Source organism: Megascapheus bottae, chromosome 13, assembly GCF_031878675.1.
Source record: "Megascapheus bottae isolate mThoBot1 chromosome 13, mThoBot2.hap1, whole genome shotgun sequence".
Lineage (NCBI taxonomy): Eukaryota > Metazoa > Chordata > Mammalia > Rodentia > Geomyidae > Megascapheus > Megascapheus bottae.
In genome coordinates this window covers 16,820,616-16,846,707 of record NC_143521.1, presented here as the reverse complement: position 1 = coordinate 16,846,707, position 26,092 = coordinate 16,820,616, and the positions used below count along the sequence as shown (strand labels likewise).

At 40.1% G+C, this 26,092-nt stretch overlaps 1 protein-coding gene and 1 long non-coding RNA gene across 7 annotated transcripts in view; one reads left to right on the top strand and one right to left on the bottom strand.

The window, feature by feature from the left end:
- The window catches only part of Ccdc158 (coiled-coil domain containing 158), an 82,418-nt gene extending 56,618 nt beyond the window's left edge, over positions 1-25,800 (bottom strand). For all 6 annotated transcript variants that reach the window (XM_090343398.1, XM_090343394.1, XM_090343395.1 and 3 more), the window contains exons 1-9: positions 25,643-25,800; positions 20,288-20,330; positions 12,247-12,388; positions 8,703-8,920; positions 7,912-8,021; positions 7,186-7,513; positions 5,978-6,054; positions 4,812-4,922; positions 3,316-3,430 (exon numbers count right to left, since the gene is read on the bottom strand). In XM_090343398.1, the coding sequence (XP_090199524.1) occupies positions 3,316-3,430; positions 4,812-4,922; positions 5,978-6,054; positions 7,186-7,513; positions 7,912-8,021; positions 8,703-8,920; positions 12,247-12,316 (1,029 nt within the window). In that variant the 5' untranslated portion in view covers positions 12,317-12,388; positions 20,288-20,330; positions 25,643-25,800. The remainder of the gene's footprint in view (positions 1-3,315; positions 3,431-4,811; positions 4,923-5,977; positions 6,055-7,185; positions 7,514-7,911; positions 8,022-8,702; positions 8,921-12,246; positions 12,389-20,287; positions 20,331-25,642) is intronic.
- Positions 19,022-23,109, top strand: LOC150055581 (uncharacterized). Its single transcript, XR_016537380.1, has 2 exons — positions 19,022-19,260; positions 22,978-23,109. It is a non-coding gene; the product is annotated as an uncharacterized LOC150055581 (long non-coding RNA).
- Positions 25,801-26,092: the final 292 nt, after the last annotated feature.

Genomic DNA, 26,092 nt, shown 5'->3' with positions numbered 1-26,092 from the left:
GGGAAGAGGCGGGTCATGGGGTTTGAACTCTGACCTGGGCACTGTCCCTGAGCTCTTCAGCTCTTCAGCCCTACCCTCGAGCCACAGCTCCACTTCCCATTTTCTAGTGATTAACTGGAGTTAAGAGTCTCCAGGATTTTAGTGCCTGGGCTGGCTCTGAACCTCCATCCTCAGTTCTCAGCCTCCTGAGTATCTAGGATTACAGGTGTGAACCACTACACCAGGCTTGTCAAGATTCTTGGTGGTAAATTACTTACATTAAAACAAAGTAAGATAATGGTTCTGATATTTTGTTTTTATCTATGTGACACCCCTCTCAAACAAACTTAATCTAAAACATTTACAGCCTTTGATGCTTATGTTTCTACTAATGTTTATAAATGCTCAGGAATTGGGGGCTGGGAGTGTGGTGGCCTAATGGTAGTGTGCTTACCTATCATACATGAAGCCCAGGGTTCGATCCCTCAATACCACATGTACAGAAAAAGCTGGAAGTGGTGCTGTGGCTCAAGTGATAAAGCATTAGCCTTGATAAAGCCCAGGGACAGTGCTCAGGCCTTGAGTTCAAGCCCCAGGCCAAAAAAAAAAAAAGGACTTTCCCTTTGTGATCCTCAGATCTCAGCCTCCTGAGTAGCTAGGATTACAGGCATGAGCTACCAGCACCCAGCTAATTCTACTTTCTTTGAGAAACAATTGCTTAGCTTCCTCAAAAATGCTTAGAGATGGTAGTAATTAAAATAATCTTCCCCCAGGGATTAAGAGCTATGGAAGGAGTTTTACAAAGAAGGTGATATTCCAACCACCATCTACCAGGTAGTCATGAAGTCAATTTAATAAGTTTCAAATCGGTAACAGAAGAGAACAGGAAAATCCCACATCACTTACAATGGAACAAATATTATTTTATGAAAAATTAAGCTTCAGTTGTATATGTATCATAAGGTAGACTGCCTATCTTATAAGTAGTGGTCAGACATTTGAAAAGCCAGGTGTGGCTGTCAACGCCTGTAATTTCAGGCCCATGCCTGTAATTTCAGGCCCATGCCTGTAATTTCAGGCTCATGCCCATAATTTCAGCAACCTGGAAGGCAGAGATGGGGAGGATCATGGTTTGAAATCAGTCTGGGCAAAAGGCTAAGAGAAACCCTCATCTCAACACATAGTGAAATGTAGTTATATAGGAATTGTAGCTATATAGGAAATCCAAGGTTGGAGATCCACCATGGGTAAAAACATCATAAGATCCTACTCAAAAAGTAATTTAAGAACTGGGAGTTTAGCCGAGTGGTAGAGTGCTTGCCCAGGATGCACGAAGACCCAGGTTTGATTCCTTGGTACCATATACATAGAAAAGGTCAGAAGGTGCTGTGGCTCAAATGGTAGAGCTCTGGCCGTGAGAAAGTCCAAGGACAGTGCTCAGGTCCTGAGTTCAAGCCCCAGGACTGGCAAAAAAAAGTAATTTAAGCAAAAAGGAGTTGGGTTATAGTTCTAGCAAGCATGAAAGCCTGAGATTAACCACACCACACCACATCCAAAGTTTCAAAACACTGCTATAGAAGATTCTGATCTGTTCTTAAGATTACATAGTTTCATGTTATTCTTCATGGCTTAGATGAGTAAAATCACATCTAAGTTTTCCATCTTTAACTTGTTATATAGGAATTAAGACCTAATTTCCATGCTTGAACTAAGGGAAAAGAGAACGTTCATGTGGCCAGCACATAAGACAGCACAGGAGTGACAGCAGAAATAAAAATGAGTTGCCCAAAGGCAGGCAGATGTCTAGAAAAATTAGTGCTACAATAATCAGTTTTCCCTATATGGAACTTTCTAATCCTGCACTGTAGAATTGTTACCCCATATAATTGTTTTTGTTTTATAAAGGGAGTCTTGTAGCTTCCTTATATTTTATTTATCCTAACTTACCACTGCAAATTATTAATGTGTAAGAAACTGACTAAATATGATAGAACTACATCTAAGCTATCTCTGCAAGACTATCTGAAGGTCTCTTACAGGTAGGAAAACTAAAGATGGATTTATCTTTCACTATGGCATATTCTTCAGATAAAAGATGACATTTGCAAAATAGAAAATTGGGTTATCAGTGTTAAACTGAGACCACCTTAGATAACCATCAGTATAGTAACTCTTCTCACAAGGAATGAACAGCAAGAAAATGAGCTCCTCTAAATGGCGGATCTTTGCTTCTTTTTTTTTTTTAAGGAATTTTTAGTGTTTTATAAATGGCTGAAATTAACAGAAACTTCAACTCTGGAGAAATTGTTAATAATGATATTGAGTAATTTCTCATTCAACAAAATTTTGAATACAGTATTGGGTTAGGAATGTGGCTTAGTGGTAGAGTGCTTGCCTAGCATGCATGAAGTCCTGGGTTAGATTTCTCAGTACTACATAACAGAAAAAGCCAAAAGTGCCACTGGCTCAAGTGGTAAAGTGCTAAACCTAAGCAAAAGAAGCTCAGGGAAAATACCCAGGCCCTGAGTTCAAGCCCCAGGTCTGGAAAGAAAAACAAACAAACAAACAAACAAATATATATATATATATATATATATATATATATATATATATATAGTCAAGTATCAGCATCTGATTTTAAGGGAATTAGGTGATAAAAGATAAAATACAGCATAATATATTATTTTTCTTTCCTCCTCCTCCTCTTCCTCCTCCTCCTCCTCCTCCCTGGGCATTATCCTTGAGCTTTCTCAAGGCTATCACTCTACTACTTGAGTCACAGAGCCACTTCTAGCTCTTTCTGTGTATGTGGTATTAAGCAATCAAACTTAGGGTTTCATGCATGCAAGGCAAGCACTCTACCACTAGGCCACACTCCGGGCCGTGTATTTTTTTTCTTGGTCATTTTAATCTTAAAATTCAGTTTGCTAGTCACATAATGATTATTTGGAATGGAAAGAGGTAAACTCCCAAAATGGAGTGGTGGGGGTAGGCCAGCTGGCACCAAAGTATATTCTAAGGCCAAGAATTATAAAAATAATTAAGATGGTCCTATTTTAAATATTTACTTATTGTGGTACTGGGTTCTAAACCTCTGACCTCAAGTGTGCTAAGTAAGCTGTATACTCACAGCCACTGAATTTCTTTCTTTGAAACAAAAATGTATTTCAGAGAATAAATTCATTTGGGCATATAAATATCAAGTATTTATGATATATAATACAGTATATTCCTACTTTGGTTTATATGCAAACTTAAATTTGAAATGATTATTTTGAGCCTTCATTTCAAAGAAGCTAGTAAAAAAATTATTAATTCAGCAAAATCTATACCTACCTTGTCTTCATACATCCTTTTGGCTTCCCTCAGTTCAGAACGCAGCTGAGAAACAGTAGATTCCAGGTCACTGAGCTGACGCATATACATGGAGTTTTGATTTCTTGCTTGTTCTCTAAGTAGGGTTCAGAGGAGAATAAAAGCAAATGGCTAACTAAGAATAAGTGTGGTGCTAAGGATACCCCTCTTATAAATATTGTCATTAATTATTTATATACCATTATCAGGTCAATTATCTTTGATGACCCAAAATTGCTCCTTAAAAATTTCAGCTGAGAGATGGAGGCATAACTCAGTGGTAGAGTACAAATTTAGTATGTGCAAAGCTATGTGTTCAATCCACAGCACCCTGCACCCCAATAATATTCAACTTATAAACCTAGTTACTTGCCAAATCTGGGTGGTAAGTAGATAGCTGCTGTACTATTTTCCCCTATTTTTATATCTGATTGAATTTGCCCATACAATGTCCTTTTAAAATTTATCTCTCTACCTGTCATATATTTTAATATACTAGTTCAAATTATAAAATTTTAATATGGATATATTCATGTAAATGTTTGTTCATATATAAATATATGTATACATTTGTTTCACCTTATTGGTTGCAATATGAACAATATTTAGGAAAGTTAATTACAAGAGACCCAAATACTTGTACTAATACTTTGTTTGTAGCCAAATAAAAATATTTGTCTTATTTTTTCTTCTTTCTTTTCTTTCTCTTTCTTTCTTTCTTTCTTTCTTTCTTTCTTTCTTTCTTTTTCTCTCTCCCTCCCTCCCTCCCTCCCTCTTTCCCTCTCCCTCTCTCTCTCTCTTTGCCAGTCCTTAGGCTTGAACTTAGGGCCTTAGCACTGTCCTTGGGCTTTCCTCAAGGCTAGTGCTCTATACCATTTGAGCCACAGCACCACTTCCAGGTTTTTCTTTGAATGTGGTACTTAGAAACTGAACCCAGGGCTTCATGCATACTAGGCCACACTCCATTGGCTTTGTCTTGTATTTTCTATTCAGTTGATTATTTAACAAGTTCTGTTTTGGAGGGGTCAGTATAGTAGCTGAACCCAGGATCTCCTGCATGCTGGACAAGCCTTCTACAATTTGAGTCACACCCCCAACCCGAAAATATTAATTAAAATGACAAAGCCAGGCAGTAGTGGCTCATGCCTCTAATCCTAGATACTCCAGAGTCTGAAATCTCAGCATGCTTCAAATCCTAGATGCTCCAGAGTCTGAGATCTCAGCATGCTTCTAATCCTAGATACTCCAGAGGCTGAAATCTCAGTGTTGAATTGTGGTTAAAAGCCACAATTAACCATCAAAGAACAGAAGTGAAGGTGTGACTCAAGTGGTAGAGTCCACTCTTATACACAACAAGAGCTAAGAGACAACACTCAGGCCCTGAGTTGAAGCTCCAGTACCAGCACACACAGAATGAAGTGACAGTTTTCAAGTGAGGGTGAATGACTAGAAATTTCAAACCAGCAGGACACACATACTGAATAATTTCCAGTTGGCTTTGGATACTATTGGCTTGGCTTCGAGCACTGCTCGCTTTCTCGGTAAGTCCTGTTATTTCAATTTCATGTTCACTTATCAACTGTTCAATCCTATTGAAAGAATGTAATGATTACTATTTGATATAACAATTATTCCTATGAATTATTTCAAAACTTTCAAATTTAACATTTTGTTTGACTTTGTACAAACTACTCTTTCAATGACAAGTCCAGAATATGCATACTAGGCCAAATTCCTGGCTACTCACTTACTACCTTTATAGATCAATTCAAGGTTTACACAATCAAGGTTTAAAACTTTTGAAGGTTTGTGGTGGTCATAAATGTGACAACTGAGCAAAACATAATGTTTATGTAGAGCCAACTCCCTGAGAGGCTGAGACAGGAGGCATATTTAAGCCCAGGAGTTCAAGGCCAGGTTATGCAACATTGGAAGATGCCATGTTAAAAAAGTTATCAGTTACTTTATGCTGTAAAATCTACAGATGGTTCTAAGGATCTATAAACTAAACATAAATACGCAATGTAAGTATGTAAATATGCTAAATCATAAAAAGCTTTACACTAGTTCAAATCAGATGTTGCCAACCACTAAGTGTCAATCATTTCTTTTTCTTTTCCTTTTTTGTTGGTCATGGGACTTGAACACTGGGCCTAGGCGATGTCCCTGAGCTCTTCAGCTCAAGGCTACTGCCTACTCCTGGAGCCACAGTGCCACTTCCACTTTTCTAGTGTTAATTGGAATCTCCTAGTCTTTAGTGCCTGGGCTGGCTTTGAGACACGATTCTCAGATGGATTACAGGTGAAGATCCCCAATTCGTGAAATATCTTTTTCATAATTTTCCTTCACTGATCCTTTCACCCTGTTATAAATCCCTTTTCATCCTTGTTGTGTATTGATAGTTGAACTTGGTCGCTCGATCCTATAGTAAAATATTTATTGCAATAGTCTTGAATTGAGCCTTCTCTTACAGCTTTAATAAATTCCCCTCACCCCCCAAATTAACATGAGTTTGCTAAGACTTATGGAAAAAATATATATACAAAACATGTAACTTTTCTTGCCTGAGAACTTTTTTGATTTTTGAGTTACAAGTAATACTATGCTATAGTTTCACTGTGATATTTATCTGTCAGGAACCTACCTATCTTGATGTTGTTGAAGAAGTAGTTCTATTTTGTTCTGTGATTCAGATTTCAGTGTTTCAAGTTGCTCTTCTACCTGTTTTTTTTTTTAAGAGAGACATCAGTTTAAATGCTAGTAATTATAAATCTTAAAAACTCAAAGATTTTTCAACAAAAGGAGCATTTTAGAGAGATGCAAAAAAGAAGGGCTTATAAAGTCCCTTTTACTGAGAAATACTTCATTTATTTTGGCCCAGGAATATCTAGGAGCAGGCTAAAGGCTAGACACCCTAAAGTCCTCTATTTTGTATCTATATCCTTTGCCATAAGTCCTACAATCACTTTATAGCCATCTTGTAATTCAGCTCAACCTTGGAACAAGGTTTCACTTAAGCAATTCTGAGATACTGGACTATTGGACCGCCTAAGCCATCTCTGAATACATCCGTAATTTGGGATTGTTTTAACTGTGTATATCTTTCTCACCTCCTGCCCCAATTTTCTTTATTTAACATAAGGCAAAATTTGCAACCCTGAAGTTAGCTGAAGGTGGCTAAAGATGTACTGAAGTGCTGTCTTCATGAAGTGTTGCCTTTAGGAAGTGTTGCCATGTAATAAATTTCCTTTCCCTGCCCTCTACTTACCATGTTTCTTTATTGGACAGAGACAGTGGCAGAACCTAATAGTGGAACCCTGGAGTGTGAGCTCAAGGTCTAAAAATCTAATTTCTCAAAGAAATGATTCTAAAATCAGATAAATCGATTACTTATTAGATCATTTACTTTGGCTACTCTTTCATGGATCTATATAGATAAATCAAATTAATTTTCTTTCTTTCTTCCCTTTCTTTCTCTCTCTTTTTTTTTTTTTACTAGTTCTAGGGCTTGAACTCAGGGCCTGGGCACTGTCCCTGAGTTTCTTTTGACCAAGGCTAGCACTCTAGTACCTGAGCCACAGCGCCACTTCTGGCCCTTTATGTTTATGTGGTACTGAAGAATAGAGCCCAGGGCTTCATGCTTGCTAGACAAGCACTGTACCACTAAGCCACATTCCTAGCTCTTGATCTAATTTCTTATTAAGAGACAACCATGAAAGTTAACACCTGTTATCTTAGAGAACAAAATTGAAAACTTGGCTTACTTTTAAATTTTTAAAGAAAAAAATATGCCTAACACTGTTGTCTTAATGCATTGTAATATAAAATTGAAGTTGTGTTCTCACCACTTACTGGAAATATCCTCCCTTTAAGATAAGAAATCTCTGTGTCTAATTCTCTTAGGATTTTACTAATAGCAGAGCCCAAGCTTCGGAAGTGCATAGCAGACATGCTGTCATGTTCATGTATTTTCTTGCCTGAGGCTTCTTCAAAGTCAACTAGGATTGATCTGATTTCTTGAAGCACTCCTTCATGACTAAGCATCATTTTTCTTAGCTGCTCTATCTGTGTGCTACTGTCCTTCAACATGTCCTCCTTTAGGGATTTTGCAGCTTCAAGTTCATGAACTGTATTTTGAAGCTGATTCCTTAAATCCTCCTGGGACTGACTCTCCCTTCGTCTATGAAATAAATGGAAGAGAAATAATATTGACAAGCTTATTTTCATACTAGTTTTACTACAAAAAGTAAAATTTTTAAATAATATCAGGAGTAGGGATGTAGCTCAGTGGTAGAATACTAAGCATGTTTGAGTACAATTCTCAGCATAGAAAAAATAAATAGGAACCAGGAATGTGGCTAGTGGTAGAATGCTTTCCCAGCATGCATGAAGCCCTGAGTTCAATTCCTCAGTACCACATACACAGAAAGAGCCGACAGTGGCACTATAATCAAGCGGCAGAGTGCTTTCCATGAGTAAGTAAAAAGTGTCCCAGGGCAGTGAACAGGCCCTGAATTCAAGCCCCAGGACTGGTTTAAAAAAAAAAAAAAAAGAAAAATAAATTGATAAAATCCTAACCTGATGTCAGCCATGGCATCTCTTTCCATTTGCATTTCTTGAAGTTTTGTTTGTAAATCAATGACTGACTGCCTTAAGTAAAACTTTTGTTTCTCATGTAACTCATTGCTCTGAAAAACAAGCAAGGGTGGGGGGAGGCAAAGGGGGACAAAAACATGAAAAGGGGTATCAATGTTCGAAAAGTAATGCACCTACTACCTGACTAATGTAACTGTAACCTCTCTATACATTATCCTGACAACCACGATCCTCAGATCTCAGCCTCCTGAGTAGCTGGGATTACAGGCGTAAGCCACCACCTGGCTAATGGAGAGCTTTATGTATAGTGGTAAAACATTCAGTGGACTACTAGGATACAATATGCATCTGGAAAGTCAGCTTGTTCCTATATAAAGTTCACATGAATTTTATATCAAATAATCTTTAAGCTCTATTTTTATATACATATACACTTAGAATCCTATCTTCTATTATTGTATTCAGAGAGGAACCAAGTATCTTAACAGCAGGATGGCAGACCTGAGTCAATTATAGCTGAAGACATGGCATTTTGAACATTAAATTCCATTAAAATTATATCATAAAACCAAGACATTATGATCAGCAGAAGGAAAATACATTTTTTCACTAATTTTTATTACTAAAATAGAGGGTACAGTTCAAATTTAGAAGTTTGATCAAGAGATCCATAGTTAACTTTTTTCTTCCAGGAACTTTACAATTTTACATATGGGTAGTATACTTCCCTGTTGTCTAAAAATATTGTTGGGTACTAGAAGAAAGCAACTCACATCATTTAATCTTCTCTGTAAATCTTTGACTTGATGTGAATATTCTTCCAAAACACGTTCAATGTGTTCCTTTCCAGGGTAAGGGATGACTTTTCTATGAGAATCAAGTTCTACCTCATATTTAGGGAAAAACGGAATTTGTGTCAAAGTCCCACTTGAAGCTGTGTTTTCAATTATTGTACCACGAATAGATGACACAAAAAATGGGCTTGCAGAACCTAAACAGGAAAGAATAACTTATTCATAAATAACTTCGTAGCATGTATTATATTAGGTGGCTTTTTTTTGGCTAGTCCTAGGGCATGAACTCAGGGCCTGGGCACTGTCCCTGAGGTTCTTTTGCTCAAGGATAGAGCTCTACCACTCGAGCCACAGTGCCACTTCTAGCTTTTTCTGTGTATGTGATACTGAGGAACTGAATCCAGGGCTTCATGCATGCTAGGCAAGCACTCTAACACTAAGCCACCTTCCCAGACCTGCTTAATTATTTCTTTATTGAACCCTGAAGGACTGCAAGTTACTTGGGAAAAGCAGGAAAATGAAAGGACAGTAAGAACACTGAGATAAGCACAAAGTACTAAGGAAGAATAGATGGAGAGTATCTGAATAAGCCTCCAAGTATCTATGAGCAATGGTTAGGCAGTCTGGAAGACAGGAGAGAAAAGAAGACATTAAGGCAGTGGGAACACCATAATTCTGGGCTGGGAGCCTTGGATACTCTGAGAAGAAATGTAGTGGCTAGTGATTAAAAAATCAAACAAGTCTGAAATGTAAGACAGCAAAAGGTCATGCCAAGGAATGAAATGGCATAATCTGAAAGAATCACTACAGGAAATTGGGAAAAGACCTGGCTAAGATCATGAGAAGTATTTCTTAGTGGCATTAGAAGAACCCTGTTGAGATAGGAGACTGAGTTTCAAGGGGCAAATAAGTAGGACATTTTTATCTCTAGTTTCTCTAATAAAAGTCTTCCAGCAACCTGGTACAAACCTGGAGAAGATAATCACCCTGATAAGGATTTGGGTTTTCCTGTAAGGAACCAGCAGAAGAGTATTTGTAAACTAAAATCATGTCACAAAAGAGCATACAGATACAAAGAATGCTAATTTAGCCAGGTGCTGGTGGCTCATGCCTGTAATCCTAGCTTCTCAGGAGACTAAGATCTGATGATCACAGTTCAAAGCCAGCTAGGGCACTACATACAGTACATGAGACTCTTATCTCTAGTTAACCACCAGAAAAACCGAAGTGGCACTGTGGTTCAAAATGGTAAGGTGTTAGTCTTAGGATGAAGAGTTCAGGGACAGTGTCCAGGCCCAGAGTTCAACCCTCACAATTGGGAGGGGGTGGGGAATAATAAACAACAAAATCTACAATAATTGTTCCCAATCTTTATTATAAATTAGAATAAGACAGGTAGTTTTAAAAGAAACAAAAAGCTGTTGGGGCTTAAGCCCTATTCTATACTACTTGATCAGCATTTCCTAGTGTGAATTTAAGCAATTTAAATGTTCAAAATCTAAGAAAAGGAGGGCCGGAAGTTTGGCCTAGTGGTAGTGTGCTTGCCTAGCATGCATGAAAACCAGGATTCATTCCTCAGTATCACATACATAGCAAAAAGCCAGAAATGGTGCTGTGGCTCAAGTGGTAGTGCTCTAGCTTTGAGAAACCCCAAGGATAGTGCTCACCCAGGACAGACCAAAAAAAAAAAAAAAAAAAAGAATGCCTTTTGACATGGGTGATAATGAGAAACAACTGTGTTCATTCTGTGAGAGGGCTGAAAGACAGCAAGATTGTAATTTTTAAGTCCTACAGTTTGAATGTAGGTGGCTAGATGAGAAGAAATCAAGAAGCAGGGACTCTGCGATGAAAAATGAATGAACTTCCCATGAGGACCATATTATAGGATAATGGTGGGCTAATGTGACTGAGACCAAAAAAACACCAGAGGAGGCATTATGGAAACATGGTGGCATGTATTAAGGTTGAAATACTTCAACACAAATAATTTCTAAATCAAAAACTATAATGTAAACATATGCTAAAAACAGATATGTTAGCCAGTTGCCTGTGGCTTGCACCTGCAATCCTAGCTACTCAAAAGGCTGAGATCTGACAATCACAGTTCAAAGCCACCCTGGCACAAAAAGTCCCTGAGACTCCTATCTCCAATTAACTGCAAGGAAACCAAAAGTGGCGCTGAGGCACAAGTGGTAGAGTGCTAGCCTTGAGCTGAAGAGCTCAGAAACAGCACCCAGGCTCAAAGTTCAAGCCCCCCGACTGACAAAAAAAAAAAAAAAGCTAGGAGTTTGGCCTAGTTGTAGAGTGCTTGGCTAGCATGTACCAAGACCTGGATTCCATTCCTCCGTATCACATACATAGAAAAAGCTGGAAGTGATGGTGTGGCTCAAGTGATAGAGCTCTAGACTTGAGAAAGCCCAAGCACAGTGGTCAGGCCCTGAGTTCAAAGCTGGACTGGCCAAAAAAAGGGGGGGGGTATGTTATTTTAAAACACTAAGAAATTGCTTCTCTAAGAAAGTAGAATTAGCTGGGCACTGGTGGCTCAAGCCTATAATCCTAGCTATTCAGGAGGTTGAGATCTGAGGATCACAAAGCCAACCCAAGCAGGATAGTCCATGAGACTCTTTTGTTGGTTGTTGTTGTTTTTGTTTTTGCCCATCCTGGGGCTTGAACTCAGGGCCTGAGCCTTGGGTCTTCGTGCATGGTAGGCAAGCACTCTACCACTAGCCATGCTTCCGGGCCCCCATCAGACTCTTTCACCAGAAAATGAGAAGTAGAGTTGTGGCTCAAAGTGGTAGAGTACAATCCTTGAGTGGAAAAGTTCAGGGACAGTGCCCTGAGTTGAAGCCTGATGACTGAAAAAAAAAAGGAGGGAGAGGGGGGAAGAGGAGGAGGAGGAGGAAAAGGAAGAGGACGAGGACGGGAGTTTGGCCTAATGGTAGAGTGTTTGCCTAGCATGCATGATTCCATGGTACCACATACACAGAAAAAGCCGGAAATGGTGCTGTGGCTCATGTGGTAGAGCTCTAGCCTTGAAAAAGTTCAAGGACAGCACTCAGGCTCTGAGTTCAAGCCCCAGGACTAGCAAAAAACAAAAAAAAAAAAGAGGAGGAAGAGGAGACACTAGTGGCTCACCTATAATTCTAGCTACTCAAGAGTCTGAGATCTGAGTATCATGGTTCAAAGCCAGTTCAAGCAGAAAAATCAATGAAACTTTTACCTCTAATTAATCATCAAAAAGAAAAAGAAGGCAAAAAGCTGAAAGTGGAGCTATAGCTCAATGATACAGGACTAGCTTTGAGCAAAATGAAGCTCAGGGACAATACCCAGGCTTTGAGTTCAAGCACCAGGACTGGCACAAGGAAAAAAAAAAGAATTACAAACAACATAGTAGCCATTCACAACTATGGTCTAAACCCTGCAGTTTAAAACAAAATATACTAAAATCTAGAAGGGTGGATGAAAATTATGACAATAGCTTAATTCAACTTTCCCCCCATTTTATCTTATAAAGAGTACATACCTCCATTGGGTGTGATACCACTACTTGATAACAGATCTTCAGTATTTGCTTCACAAGCTTTTGCTTCCATTTTGACTATTTTTAACTCTTCCTGGAGATCTTGAAATATGAATGCCTCCCTGTTTGGATCTTTGGTTCTTATCTATGGAAGACCAAGGATTCAATCTTTATTAATAAAGAGCTATGTGAATCCAAAAAAGTTCATTTAATAGGAATTAACTTAGCCAAAATTTTAAACTGAGCAATTTTTCCTCCCAAACTAGATTCATGCCAGGCACAGTCGCTCATGCCTGTAATCCTAGCTACTCAGGAGGCTGAGATCTGAGGATCGCAGTTCAAAGCCAGCTGGAGCATTAAAGTATTGTGAGACTCATCTCCAATTAATCATAGAAAATGGGAAGTGGGACTGTGGCTCAGGGGTAGGGCAGTAGCCTTGAGCTGAAGAGCTCAGGGACAGCACCCAGGCCCAGAATTCAAGCTCTAAGAACCACAAAAAAAAGAAAAGAAAAGAAATGACTCACATACAGAAATATCATTGTGTAAAATAGGTAAATAGTCTTACTGTAAAATTACTCACTTTAAAGGTCAATGGAGCTTAAAGGGGACCTAGTTATTATGATAATAAACTAATTTTGGGCTGTTATTCTCTTAAAAATATCTTATAAATTACAATTAAATAACAGGAAGGATTTTTTTGCCAGTCCTAGGACTTGAACTCAGGGCCTGGGCACTGCCCTTGGATACTTTTTGCTCAAGGACAGCACTCTGCCACTTGAGCCACAGTGCACTTCTGGCTTCCTTTTCTTTGTATGTGGTTCCAGGGAATCGAACCTAGGGCACTGTGCATGCTAGGCAAGCACATTACCACTAGGCCACACTCCCAGCCCCTGAAGAAAATATCTTCTTAGCAAAAATCACAAATCAGCAAATTAGAAATCATTAATGAAATCTGGAGGTTTTCTTTGATATTAAGTAGAATTTCTGATTAACCAAGAAAACATTGGTGATATACCAATTACAAATCTCCCCTTTTCTTTTACTAAATTAAGAAAGAGAACAATTAAAACCACATGTATTCTATACCTTTAGAGGAATTTTTTTTTTTCTCCAAAGGAATCCTGTAGGAGACAACAGTCTAAACATGGAAAAGGACAGAGATGAGCCAAAGTCTGAGAGAAAGAACACACAAATTCACCCCCGGAAAGTAAAACGGTAAAAGCCAAAATAGTGGGAACTTGACAGTCCACAGCCTGACTATAAAGGAAGGGTCTGAAGAAGTTAACTGCTTCACAGTAGTAATGTTTGCTAAGGAATCACATATTGAGAGAAGATGTGGCTTCCCCCGAAGACTTCATGGAAAAGGGAAGGAAAGCAGGATAACAGGACAATTAAGAAGCCCACAAGAAAAAAGTAGAAGCAAGATACCAACTCTGTCCTAGACTTTCCATCCCATATCATATTATAAAGAAACTGCAGGGAAGAGGGCACTTTCAACTAATGAAAAGATAATAAAGGCTGGGACCTGGGTGCTGGTGGCTCATGCCTATAATCCTAGCTACTCAGGAAGCTGACATCTGTGAGGAGTGTGGTTTAAAGCCAGCCAAGGCAGAAAAGTCCCGGGGACTCTTATCTCTATACCAAAAAGAAAACTGGAAGTAGAGCTATTGCTCAAATGGTAGAGGGCTTGCCTTGAGCAAGAAAAAAAAAAGCTCAAGGAGAGTGCCCAGACCCTGGGTTCAAACCACAGGACAGGCACAGACACATACATGCGTGTGCACACACATGTACACACACGCATGTACACACACACACAAAGTGATGAAATAAAAAGGCAAAGTCACAAGGAAATAAAACTATTACATAATATCTAATTTAAGAACTTTTTCTAGAAATGAAGACTTGAATCTATACATTTCTACACAAGGAAAAATGAACCAAGAATGATCAACTCTAAGGCATGTAATAACCATTTTTTTAAGATTATATGAAAATCCTCAGAGCCTCCAAGCAAAAGCAATAATTTACAAATGCAAGATTAGACTGGCATAGTATTCTTCAAAAACTAGCAGGAAACAGTGGCTCACACCTGTATTCCTAGCTACTCAGGAAGCTGAGATCTGAGGATTGTGGTTCAAAGCCAGTCAGGGCACTAAAGTCTGTGAGACTCTCATCTCCAATTAACCACCAGCAAACTGGAAGTGGTTCTGTGGCTCAACGGATAGGGTGGTAGCCTTGAGCTGAAGAGCTCAGGAACAATGCCCAGGGCCAGAGCTCAATTCCCATGACCGACCAAAAAAAAAAAAAAAAAATATATATATATATATATATATATATATATTCTTTAAAACCAACCAACCCAAGTCAATAATGTAAGAAAGGAGGATTATAACTCAGGAGAGTATATACAGCTAATATCTCATCAACAAGTTCAAAGTTGGATTGAGAATGTAGCTCAGTGGTAGTGCCTAAAGACCTGAGTCTGATCTCCTCTTGCAAACCAAGAAAAAGTCTTGAGTGTGCCAGAACACTGAATTATGTATTCTTTGGAGGAATTTAGAGATCACGGAGCTCAGCCAACCAAAGATGACTGACAAGTGTGGTAAACTATTTACAGCAATGAAAACATTTTCATTTTTTTAGGTTTAAATTTTTTTAGAATAAAATTTAGGAAAGTCAGAGTTTTTTTAAAAGATGACTGGGAAAAATTTTGTGCAAAAGGACTCATGGTAAACATTTAAATATATAATTTTACAGTTCAGGCTAAATCAAAGGTAGAAGCCAAGCATGAATAGGTTGTCGATGTTCAGAGCAATTAGAAGGCTAAGACAGAGGGTTGAAGATCAACCTAGCATAGCAAGACCTTCTCATTTCAAAATAAGTGAATAAATAATCAACAAAATAATGGTGAGGAAGGGCAAAACAGAAGTAATGGCACTGAGGAGTAATATAGGAATATATAAATATTAAGGAATGCAAATCCAACTATAAATGGGAAGGGGAAAATGGGAAAAGATTACTAGCTGACACAAAAGGAACAGGAGCAGTAGAGGGTACCATTTAAAAGTGACAACAAGAGGCCGGGAGTTTGGCCTAGTGGTAAGAATGCTTGCCTAGCATGCACAAAGATCCGAGCTCAATTCCTCGGTACCACAGAAGTGGTGCTGAGGCTCAGTGGCAGAGCTCTATCCTTGAGAAATCCCAAAGACAGTGCTCAGGCCCTGAGCTCATTCCCAGGACTGGCAAAAAAAAAAAAAAAAAGTGACAATAAGGAATTTATATAGCTGCACTATAAAATTTGTTATGAAAGCAATCACTAGAGCACTAGAGTAAAACTGTAAACCCCCCTCCTTTTTTTTTTGCCAGTTCTGGAGCTTCAACTCAGGAGCTGGACCCCATAAACCTCTTAAATGAAAATAAATAAAGATAAAACAGCAAATTAAAAAATCGGGCCTGGCACTGGTGGCTCATATCTATAATCTTAGCTACTCTGGAGGCTGAGATCTGAGGATCATGGTTCAAAGCCAGCCCAGGCAGGAAAGTCCCCCCTGAGAATTTTATCTCCAATAAACTACTCAAAGAAGCTGGGGAGTGGTGCCCTGACTCAAGTGGTAGAGCACTAGATTTGAGTGCAAAGAGGCTCAGAGACAGTGCTGAGGCCCTGAGTTCAAGCCCCAGAATGGAAAAAAAAATAGTGATTATTATTAGGTATTATCACAAGACACTATAGTCATGTGAACATAATATGACCGAATTTAGAACAAACCAAAAAATGGGTCAGTAAATGTGAGAAGACTCAACTTGTTCACTGAAAGGATTTTCAAACTGGCTCATAAAAAAACTAATAATTAAAACCACATTAAAAAACAACTAACAATTAAAACCAGGTCTGGAGGTATATATAGCTCCATGGTTTGGTAAGTGACTAGCATGCAAGAAATCCTAGCAATCTCCAGTTCTGTGGTAGTAGGTATGGAGTATGCGGAAAACAAGACATTAACTCCATGCTGTGCAGGTTCCCCAGAACCACATATACAGGAAAAGCTGGAAGTGGCCCTGTGGCTCAAGTGGCAGAGTGCTAACCTTGAGCAAACATGTCCAAGTGCCCAGGCCCTAAGTTCAAACCCCAGGACTGGAAAAACAACAACAATAACAACTGCATCCTGTATACAAGAGGCACCCTTGAAACACACACATTCAAAGAGGCTAAAAATAAAGGGATAAACAAAGATCTGTCAAGCAAATGAAAACTGTCAAAAGCACAAGTTAAAATCCTGGTACCAGACTTGTAGCCAGAGTACTTTTTTATTTTTTGGCCAGTCCTGGGCTTAGACTCAGGGCCTGAGTATGGTCCTTGGGTTTTTTTTCCTCAAGGCTAGTGCTTTACCACTTGAGCCACAGCACCACTTTTGGCTTTCTTCTATGTATGTGGTACCAAGGAATCGAACCTGCGTTTTGGTGCGTGCTAGGCAAGCACTCTACCACTAGGCCAAACACCCAGCCCCACAAAGAGTACTTTTTTGTTAGAAACCCTTTTTGGGGCTGGGAGTGTAGCCTAGTGGCAGAGTGCTTGCCTAGCATGCACAAAGCCCTGGGTTTGATTCCCTAGTACCATATACTCAGAAAAAGCCGGAAATGGCACTGTGGCTCAAGTGGCAGAGCGTTAGCCTTAATCAAAAACCACCCAAGGACAGTGCAACCCCTTTTGTGTTTCACAATAAATATTGAATGTTTCTATGTACCATATAACTTAGCAAATATAAGTTGTAGAAGATGAAATAACTAGAATTACATTTGCCATGATGAGACAGGCCAAATGGGCAAAAAATGAGCAAAGATACTATAATCCCTAAGGTATAATTTTGGAAACATACTATATGCTCCATTTAATTAGTATAGAACATATTTTCTGTAAAGTATACACGTAATATCCATAAACATAAATCTTATTTTAGGATCTAAATGAAATACATGTTCCATAAATTTGAAATGTTACAAAGAAAGTCCTCTAGAAACTTTCTGGTTACATTGTAAAACTAGAAATTCTAAATAAAATCTCAAAACTAAAAGGACTTTTCCTGTTGGAAATTTTAAAAAGCCTTTTATTCATGGAAGAAAGTGAACTAGATAATTCTTGGGTAGAGACAGGAAGGAGGGACTGAAAGAGATGGGAAATAGAAGACAGTGTACAAAAGGAAATGCGCTTATTACCTGACTCATATAATTGTAATTCCTCTGTATATCACCTTTAAATAACAATAAATTTTACACACACACACACATATTATATATATATATATATATATATATATATATATTTTTTTTTTTTTTTGGTGGGTCATGGGGCTTGAACTTGGTTTGGGTGCTGTCCTTGAGCTCTTCAGCTCAAGGCTCACCCTTCCCCCAAGCCCCACTTCCCATTTTTTAGTGGTTAATTGTAGATAAGAGTCTCAGAGGGGCTGGGAGTTTGGCCTAGTGATAGAGTGCCTGCCTAGCATGCACGAAGGCCTGGATTCAACATACATACAAAAAAGCCCGAGTGGTGCTGAGGCTCAAGTGGTAGAGCTTTAGCCTTAAGAAAGTTCCAAAGACAGTGCTCAGTCTCTGAGCTCAAGCCCAGGACTGGCACAAAAAAAAAAAAGAGAGTCTCAGATTCTTTTGTGCCTCAGCTGGCTTTGAACACCTTGATCCTCAGATCTCAGCCTCCTAAGTAGAATTATAAACATGAGCTACCTCGCCCAGCTATAAATTATATGTTTAAAAGGTTTTAGTTGGGAGTTTGGCCTCAAATCTTGGCGTGAGCCACTATGCCTGACTCCTAGATCTTAAGAATAACAGGATGTGGTGGCAAAGGCCTATAATTCTCAGGAAACTGAGATAGAAGGATCTCAAATTCAAGGTCAGCTTGTGCCTTATAGCAAATTAATGCACCAGCCTGGACCACCTAGGGAGAACTTTTATCAGCAAAGGAAAAAAAACGGATGTGGAAAAAAAAAGGGGGAAAGATCATACATAAAACTTGTGTTTTAGAGCTATGGTGTGGCCTAGTGGTAGAGTGCTTGCCTAGCATGCACTAAGCCCTGGATTTGATTCCTCAGGTCCATACACACACATAGAAAAAGCAGGAAGTGGTGCTGTGGCTCAAGTGGTACAGCACTAGCATTGAAAAAGCCCAAGGATAATGCCCAGGCCCTGAGTTCAATTATCAGAACTGGCAGGAAAAACAAACAAAAGCAAAAAACTTAGGTTTTATCCTTATTTTTTAATAGTAATTGATGTTTGTAAATGTAGTGATTAAGTCTGGTTTTTGTTTGTTTGTTTTTTTCCCCAGTCCTGGGCTTAAGCTCAGGACCTGAGCACTGTCTTTGGACTTTCTCAAGGCTAGAGCTCTACCACTTGAGCTGCAGCACCACTTCCGGCTTTTTTTCTTCATATATGGTGCTGAGGAATTGAACCCAGGTGTTCATGCATACTAGGCAAGCACTCTACCACTAGGACAAACTCCCAGCCCCAATCTGTTTTGAATAGAATGCTTTTTGGTTTTACTCACAGTTTCTTTCCATCACAAAGGTGCCATTTATCAAAACTATCATTACAGATAAACACCCTAATATGTTTTGTGTTATCATTTTTAGGAACTAGGTAGTAGGCAGAGAAATACTGCACAAAGAACTATAACAAATGGAATGTTAGTCAAGATTGCTAAGCTATTTTAATGTTCTAAGTAGAATGTATTCCCAAGTACTGTTCTCATTTCATAAATCATGACTACTGATTTATCATTTTAGTAACATACAAAAATCATGCATGTGAATGGCACTAAGAACTTTCAAATTACGGGAAATGTTATATATTACAGACAGATCAAAAGCAAGAAGGAATGAACAGGACAGGGAGAATCCCAGCCAGGTACTGGGAAACTACTTGATACCCAAAACTTTTCAGCCAGCAGGAAGCAGAATTCAAACTAGAAGATGGACAAGCTAGAAGATGGACAAGAAAGGAAAGAGGAAGAAGGTTTGACTTAGAATATTTTGATTTGCAAACCATATTTGCTTTTTTGTAAGAATGCAATGCAATATCCTCATTAATTTAGTACAAATAGATAACAGTTGTCTTTTGGACAGCATCGTCCTTTAGAGAGGAAAAAAATTTATTAAGAGTTAAATGTACACTTGTTTATAAAAGTCATGTTCAGGATCTCTATTTGCCAATGCTAACTGTTATTTTATGAGTTTTAGAATAACTAAACAAATAAACTTAGAATGTTTAAAAATTATCTGTACTTAAGGAGATGGGTGGGGTTGAAAGAGACACAAGAGCAATGGGAGACATCAATCAACACACATTATACTCATAAATTGACATGCTGAATTGAAATCTCTTTAAGTACTTAAAGATTACACACAGATCAGTGAGTGTATTGGTTTATACCTGCACTTCTAGCTATAGGGGAGGCAGAGATCAGGAAGATCTGACTGTCCTATAATCAATGGCTCTATTTGTACAGAGGAAAGATAAACTTTATATAAGCCCATGAACAAAGAAGAAAGTGGGTATAGACTATTCACAGTAGCTATTACAATGGAACAGAATTAAGTTAAAACCATATTTCATTAGCACATGAAACCATCTGGTAGGGAGGTAATATGGAAACAGAGAATGTAAGGAAATTTCCTTCTTTCATTGAGTAAGCTGTTGAAGCACAGCAAAATCTTTTCACCTTTACCAAAAGAAATTATAATTGTACTTTTCAAATCTTTTCTGAGTGAAAGCCTTTCGCTATCTGTTTCCTATCTACACACCCACTGCCCTGCCTTAGAGATACTTTTATGACTAGTAGAGAAGGCTCCACTGAACATAGTCTGAAAACCAAAAGGTAAAACTCTGTAGTTTTTATGTTTTAGATATACCACTTCCCATATTCATCAGGTTCCAATTTTCAAGTTTTCTATGATAAATCAGATACAGACACAACAAACTGGTATATCAGTTGTATATGTTTATAATTCTTAAATGTAACTAGAAGTAAAATTAAAAATACCTTAATTTCTGGATATTCTTATTTTCAATTATTCTATTACCACCTGAAAAATACAAATCTGCTTATTAATACATTTCATTAAAATTTATTATTTTCAAAGTTTAACTCACAAGTTCATTTTTTATAATTTGAGGTTTTGACAGGACCTACCTAAATACTTGTTTTTAACAGCAAAATTATTCAATTATTTTCACTTTATACAGCATATATAAAACATGGAGCCTAGAAAAGGCTTTAATTAAAAATAACAAATAAAACAGTCCAATTACAAACCACTTGCAAGCTCAAGGCTAACTTTATTAGTACTGGCATTAACAAAATAATACAGCAAGTAAGCCTACAGATTACATCCTCCTATGTGGACATTCTCAGATCAGACCTTTCTCTAGGTACAGTCCAAACTTACTGAAATAGATAAGCTGAATAGTCTTCAGATAATTCAACCTGCTTTCACTCTGCCTTTAGCTAGGCAACAGGTATTATACTTGGTTTTAAATGTCACTGTGGGGGTCAGGAGTTTGGCCTAGTGGTAGAGTGCTTGCGTAGCATTCACGAAGACCTGGGTTCAATTCCTCGGTACCACATATACATAGAAAAGGTCAGAAATGGTGGCTGTGGTAGAGCTCTAGCCTTGAGAAAGCCCAAGGACAGTGCTCAGGTCCCAAGTTCAAGGTCCAGGACTGGCAAAAAAAAAATGTTACTGTGAAGCCGGGCGCACTGGCTCACCCCTGTAATCCTAGTTACTCAGGAAGCAGAGATCTGAGAATCAAGATTCAAAGCTAGCCCAGGAACAAAAGGACTTGAGACTCTTATCTCTAGGTAACCTCTAGAAAACAGGAAGTGGGGCTTGGCTCAAGGGTAAGGAGGTAGCCTTGAGCAGAAGAGCTCAGGGACAATGCCTAGGCTCAGAGGTAGAGGACAGTAGCCTTGAACTAAAGGGCTCAGGGAGAGCACCGAGGCCCAGTTCAAGCCCCATGATCCACACACACAAAAAAAATTAAAACTAGAGTTAAAACTCAAAGCCTTGTATAGTCTGACCTGAACAACCTTCCAGCTTCATCTGCCACTCTCCTGAACACTCTGCCTCAATACAAGGCTCATTTGCTGTCTTAAATATGTATTTGTACTTTTGCATTTATTCTTCTTTCCCTTTTTAGCAAAAATTTCATTTCAGTTTATAGGGACACTGAGGGAAAGGTTCAATACTATATTGCTGGTTCATATATAACTGATTGGGTCTAGGACTTGCTCTAATTGCGAAGTTTGAGGTTTTTTTTGGATGTGGGTCTTGAACTCTGGGCCTAAAGCACTGTCCCTGTGTTCTTCAGCTCAAGGCTACTGCCCTACCCCTTGAGCAACAGCACCACTTCCAGTTTTCTAGTGGTTAACTAGAGATAAGAGTCTCATATTCTTTAGTGCCCGGGCTGGTTTTGAACAGTGATCCCCAGATCTCAAGCCTCCCGAGTAACTAGGATAACAAGCGTGAGGCACCACACCCAGTGAAGTTCAAGGATTTTAAGCAGGTATATAAGGGTAGAAAATACACAAGAGTGTAGCCTGTTATGAAGCAGCTCCAGTACAGAAACTCAATCCGAAGTGTACAGTAGACCAGATACCAAAGGAGATGGTGTTTAAATGGAGAATGAGGACCAACTACAAATAAGAATTGAAAACTTCTTTGTGTAATGGATATGTTTTTATCTTTTTAAAATTTTTATTTATTTGCCAGTCCTGGCTTGAACTCAGGGCTTGATCACTCTCCTTGGGCTTTTTCAAGGCTAGAGCTCTACCACTTGAGCCACAGCATCACTTCTGGCTTTCTATATATGTGGTACTGAGGAATTGAACACCGGTTGTCATGAATGCTAGCAAGCACTCTTATCACTGGGCTGAAATCCTGGCTGGTAAATGGATATGTTTTTAAATGGAACTGTGCTGTTGACCCTACAACTCTGGAATTAGAAATAATTGCATTGTGCCTCAAAAATGCAGTTTAAAAAGAAAAGTGTGTGGGAAGAGTAAATTAGCTTCCTAGATTCCACAGTGAATCAATTAAAGCCTAACCACTACTTTTTCCTGAACTCATATCTTCATCCCAGATGACTAAAGAGGTCTCCTTTAGCCATATTTTAATGCCTCACACAGAAGCACTTCACATTTCTTTTCCCCAGTCCTGACCCTCCATCTCCAGGTATCTTCAATTCTTATTTAGTATAATTCTTACTTTCTGGATATACAATAGACTCCACTAAGGATTTCCTAAGTTACTTTTTTTTTTCTGTCTTCCCTTTAGCCAGATATAAAAACAGTGGCTCACACTTGTAATCCTAACTACTTGGGAGGGTGAGATATGAGGACCACAGCTCAGAGATAGCCCAGGCACTAAAGACCACGAGACTCTTATGTCCAATTAACTACCAGAAAACCAGAAGTGGCACTGTGGCTCAAGGAGTAGGACAGTAGCCTTGAGCTGAATGGTTCAAGGACAGTGCTCAGGCCCAGAGTTCAAGCTCCACGACTGACAAGAAAAAAAAGAAAAGAAAAACTAAAATATTTTACATATCAGTAGGAAAACAGAAGAAATATTTTTAAAATTGGTTTAAATGTCAAATTACTTCTTTCCAATGTACCACTTAATTTTCTCTATTTTGCCAAATTCCTTATTCAAGTCCTTTTTTTTTCTTTTTTAGGATTTCAAGGATTCAGAAAAATATACACTGGTTTCCACTGCTCTACTTGCCCCAGCTGTACAGATCTTAAAATATTCACCCATACAGAATTCAACAAGACTTAAGAGCACTGCCATGTGTGGCCTAAAACAACTCAGTGATGTTGTTTCTGAGTTCTGGGACCAGAAGTCCAAAATCAGTATCAGAAAGCTGAAACCAAGGAATAGGTAGAACTGGGCTCCCCTGGAGACTCTAGAAAGGCACTCATTCCTCTTCTCTTTCGACCGCCAGCATTTCTTGACCTGTGGCCACATCATTCCCTTCTCTTTCTCCATTGGTCATACTTCCGATTTTCTCTTCTTCTGTCTGTACCAAATCTCCTTGCCTCTTTAAGGCATCTTTAGGTAATTCATGAGAGTCCATTTCAAGATCTTTGACTTAATCTCATATGCAAAGACCTTTTTCCTTTATAAAATTTACAGGCTCCAGTGATGAATATTCACTATTTTGGTGTGGCTACTATTCAGCACATACTATACTATAAAATTTTAGATCACTTAAAATTATTATGGGAGCAGTTGGTTCACAAAACTCCCCATTCAATGAATAGTAGAGTTTTAAAATGGATCCATCCCTGGGCACTGGTGGCTGATACCTATAATCTTTCTATTCAGGAAGCTGAGATCTGAGGATCAAGATTCAAAGCCAGCCCAGGCAGGAAAGTTAGCAAGACTCTTATCTTCAATTGACCAAGAAAATCAGAAGTGGCAGTGTGGTTCAAAGAGCCCTGAGCCAAAAAGCTCAGAGACAGTGCACAGGCCCTGCATTCAAGCTAACAACTGAAAAATAAAATGGATTACCCTAGTTTTTACTAGGCAATACTGAGTCCTCACTTTAAAAAGAGAGGGGTAGGGAGGCAGGGGAGTGTGGCCTAGTAGTAGTACAGTGCTCTCAGCTAGCATGCATGAAGCCCTGGGTTTGATTTTTCACTACCACATACACAGAAAGGCCAGAAGTAATGCTGTGGCTCAACTGGGAAAGTGCTAGCCCTGAGAAAGCTCAAGGACAGTCAAGGGCTTTATTTCACACATATACAACTGCTGTTTTCTATTTGAGGAAAATAACATCTTTGCAACATAAAAACAATGTCACCTACAACAACAAAAATAAATTCATTATCTGGGTGCTGGAGGCTCACACCTGTAATCCTAGCTACTCAGGAGACTTAAGATCTGAAGGAGGATCACAGTTCAAAGCCAGCCTGGGCAGGAAAGTCTGTAAGATTCTTATTTCCAATGAACCACCAAAGATTAGTGGAGCAGTGCAAGTCGTAAAGCAGTATAGCCTTTTACTTTTTTTTTTTTGCCAGTCCTGGGCTTGAGCTCAGGGCCTGAGCACTGTCCTTGGACTTCCTCAAGGCTAGAGCTCTACCACTTGAGCCTCAGCACCATTTCTGGCTTTTTTCTGCATGTGTGGTACTGAGGAATCGAACCCGGGTCTTCATGCATGCTAGGCAAGCACTTTAACCACTAGGCCAAACTCCCAGCCCAGTATAGCCTTTTACAAAGAAAAAAAAAAGAAAGCTTAGGAGCTTAGGAACAGTCCTCGGGCCCTGAGTTCAAATCCCAGGACAGGCACCCACACCTACACACATGAAAAAAAGAATAAAAGGTAACTAGAAATGACAGCATCTCTCATCATTAAAAGAGCCAGGTGCCTGTGTGTCACAACCTGTAATCCTAGTTACTCAGGAAACTGAGATCGGAGGATCACAACTGTCAGGCCTAGCCATCTGTGAGACTTATCCCCGATTAACCACCAAAAAGCCAGAAGTGCAGCTGTGGTTCAAGTGGTAGAGCACTGTGTTGAGTGAAAAATCTCAGGGGCAATCCTCAGGCCTTGAGTTCAAGTTCCAGGGTGGATGCAGACAATCTATCTATCTATCTATCTATCTATCTATCTATCTATCTATCTATCTATCTATGTATCTATCTATGTATCTATCTATCTATCTATCTATCTATCTATCTATCTATCTATCTATCTATCTATCTGTCCATCCATCAATCATCCATTATCGATCATCTATCTATATCGGTCTATCTCTCCTACCTACCTACCTACCTACCTATCACCTAAGTCCCCTAACTGAGGCACTGGAGAGGGAGGATGCCCCCGCCGCTCCACCCCCCCACCCCCCCCACACTCCCCTATGCCAGAGACAGTCCTGTCTAGCTCGTCTCTGGGCTCCTTTCGTCTTGAATTCGCCAAGACCTGACCTCCGGGTTCAGGAGAGCTGGATGGGCGAGCTGAGTGGACGTCCCCCTCCATGGTGAGTCCCGACACGGTCTCCAGGGACCAGCGCCCCAGTGGCTGTCCCGGGCGGGACACCTCGTTACCCCGCCCCCCCAAGCCAGGCAGTGACCAGAAGCATGGGCTTGGTCCCCCCCCCCGCCCCGCCGCGGTGATTTCCCACAAACCAAGTCAGGGCCCAGGCCCCTACGAGTCCTGACACCCCCGACGTCTTGAACTCGCCCCCCAAACAGCCGCTGCGCATCCTGCAAACGAAGTCGTTTCCCTGAGCATCTACGGTGTGCACCGCAAGGCCATGGAAGGTTCCCGAAATGAACACCACCTCCGGAGAACGACTAGCCCCGGTCCCCCAGGTCGAGTCCTGCCCCGGTACCTGCTACTAACACCTCATCCTACGAGACCGGCCGCATCGCCGCGGGGGCAGCGGCCGCACCTGCGCGACCCGGGGACCGGCAGGCTCCCCGCGGCGCCCCGAAGCCCCGCGGCGGCGGCGGGCGGCTGCTCCTCGTCGGCGGCGGCGCCAGACGCTGCCCCGCCCCCACCCCGCGCGCGGCCTCGCCGCGCTGGCTCGGGCTCCGGCCGCCGCCGGCCCGGCTGCAGCCCGGGGGCGACCGTTGGCGCCTCTGTGGGACGTCGGGGGAGGGGGCGGCGCGGTGGTGGTGGGATAGCGGCGCGCACGCGCGCGCGGCCAGGCCCCGCCCCCGACGCTGTTGCCGGAGCAACAGAGAGCCAAAGTCCCGCCCCCCTCAGCCCAGCAGGAAATGGGCTAAGGCTGCAACCCGGCAGCCTTCAAATCTTGCACCTGCTGCCGGAGAAACTAACC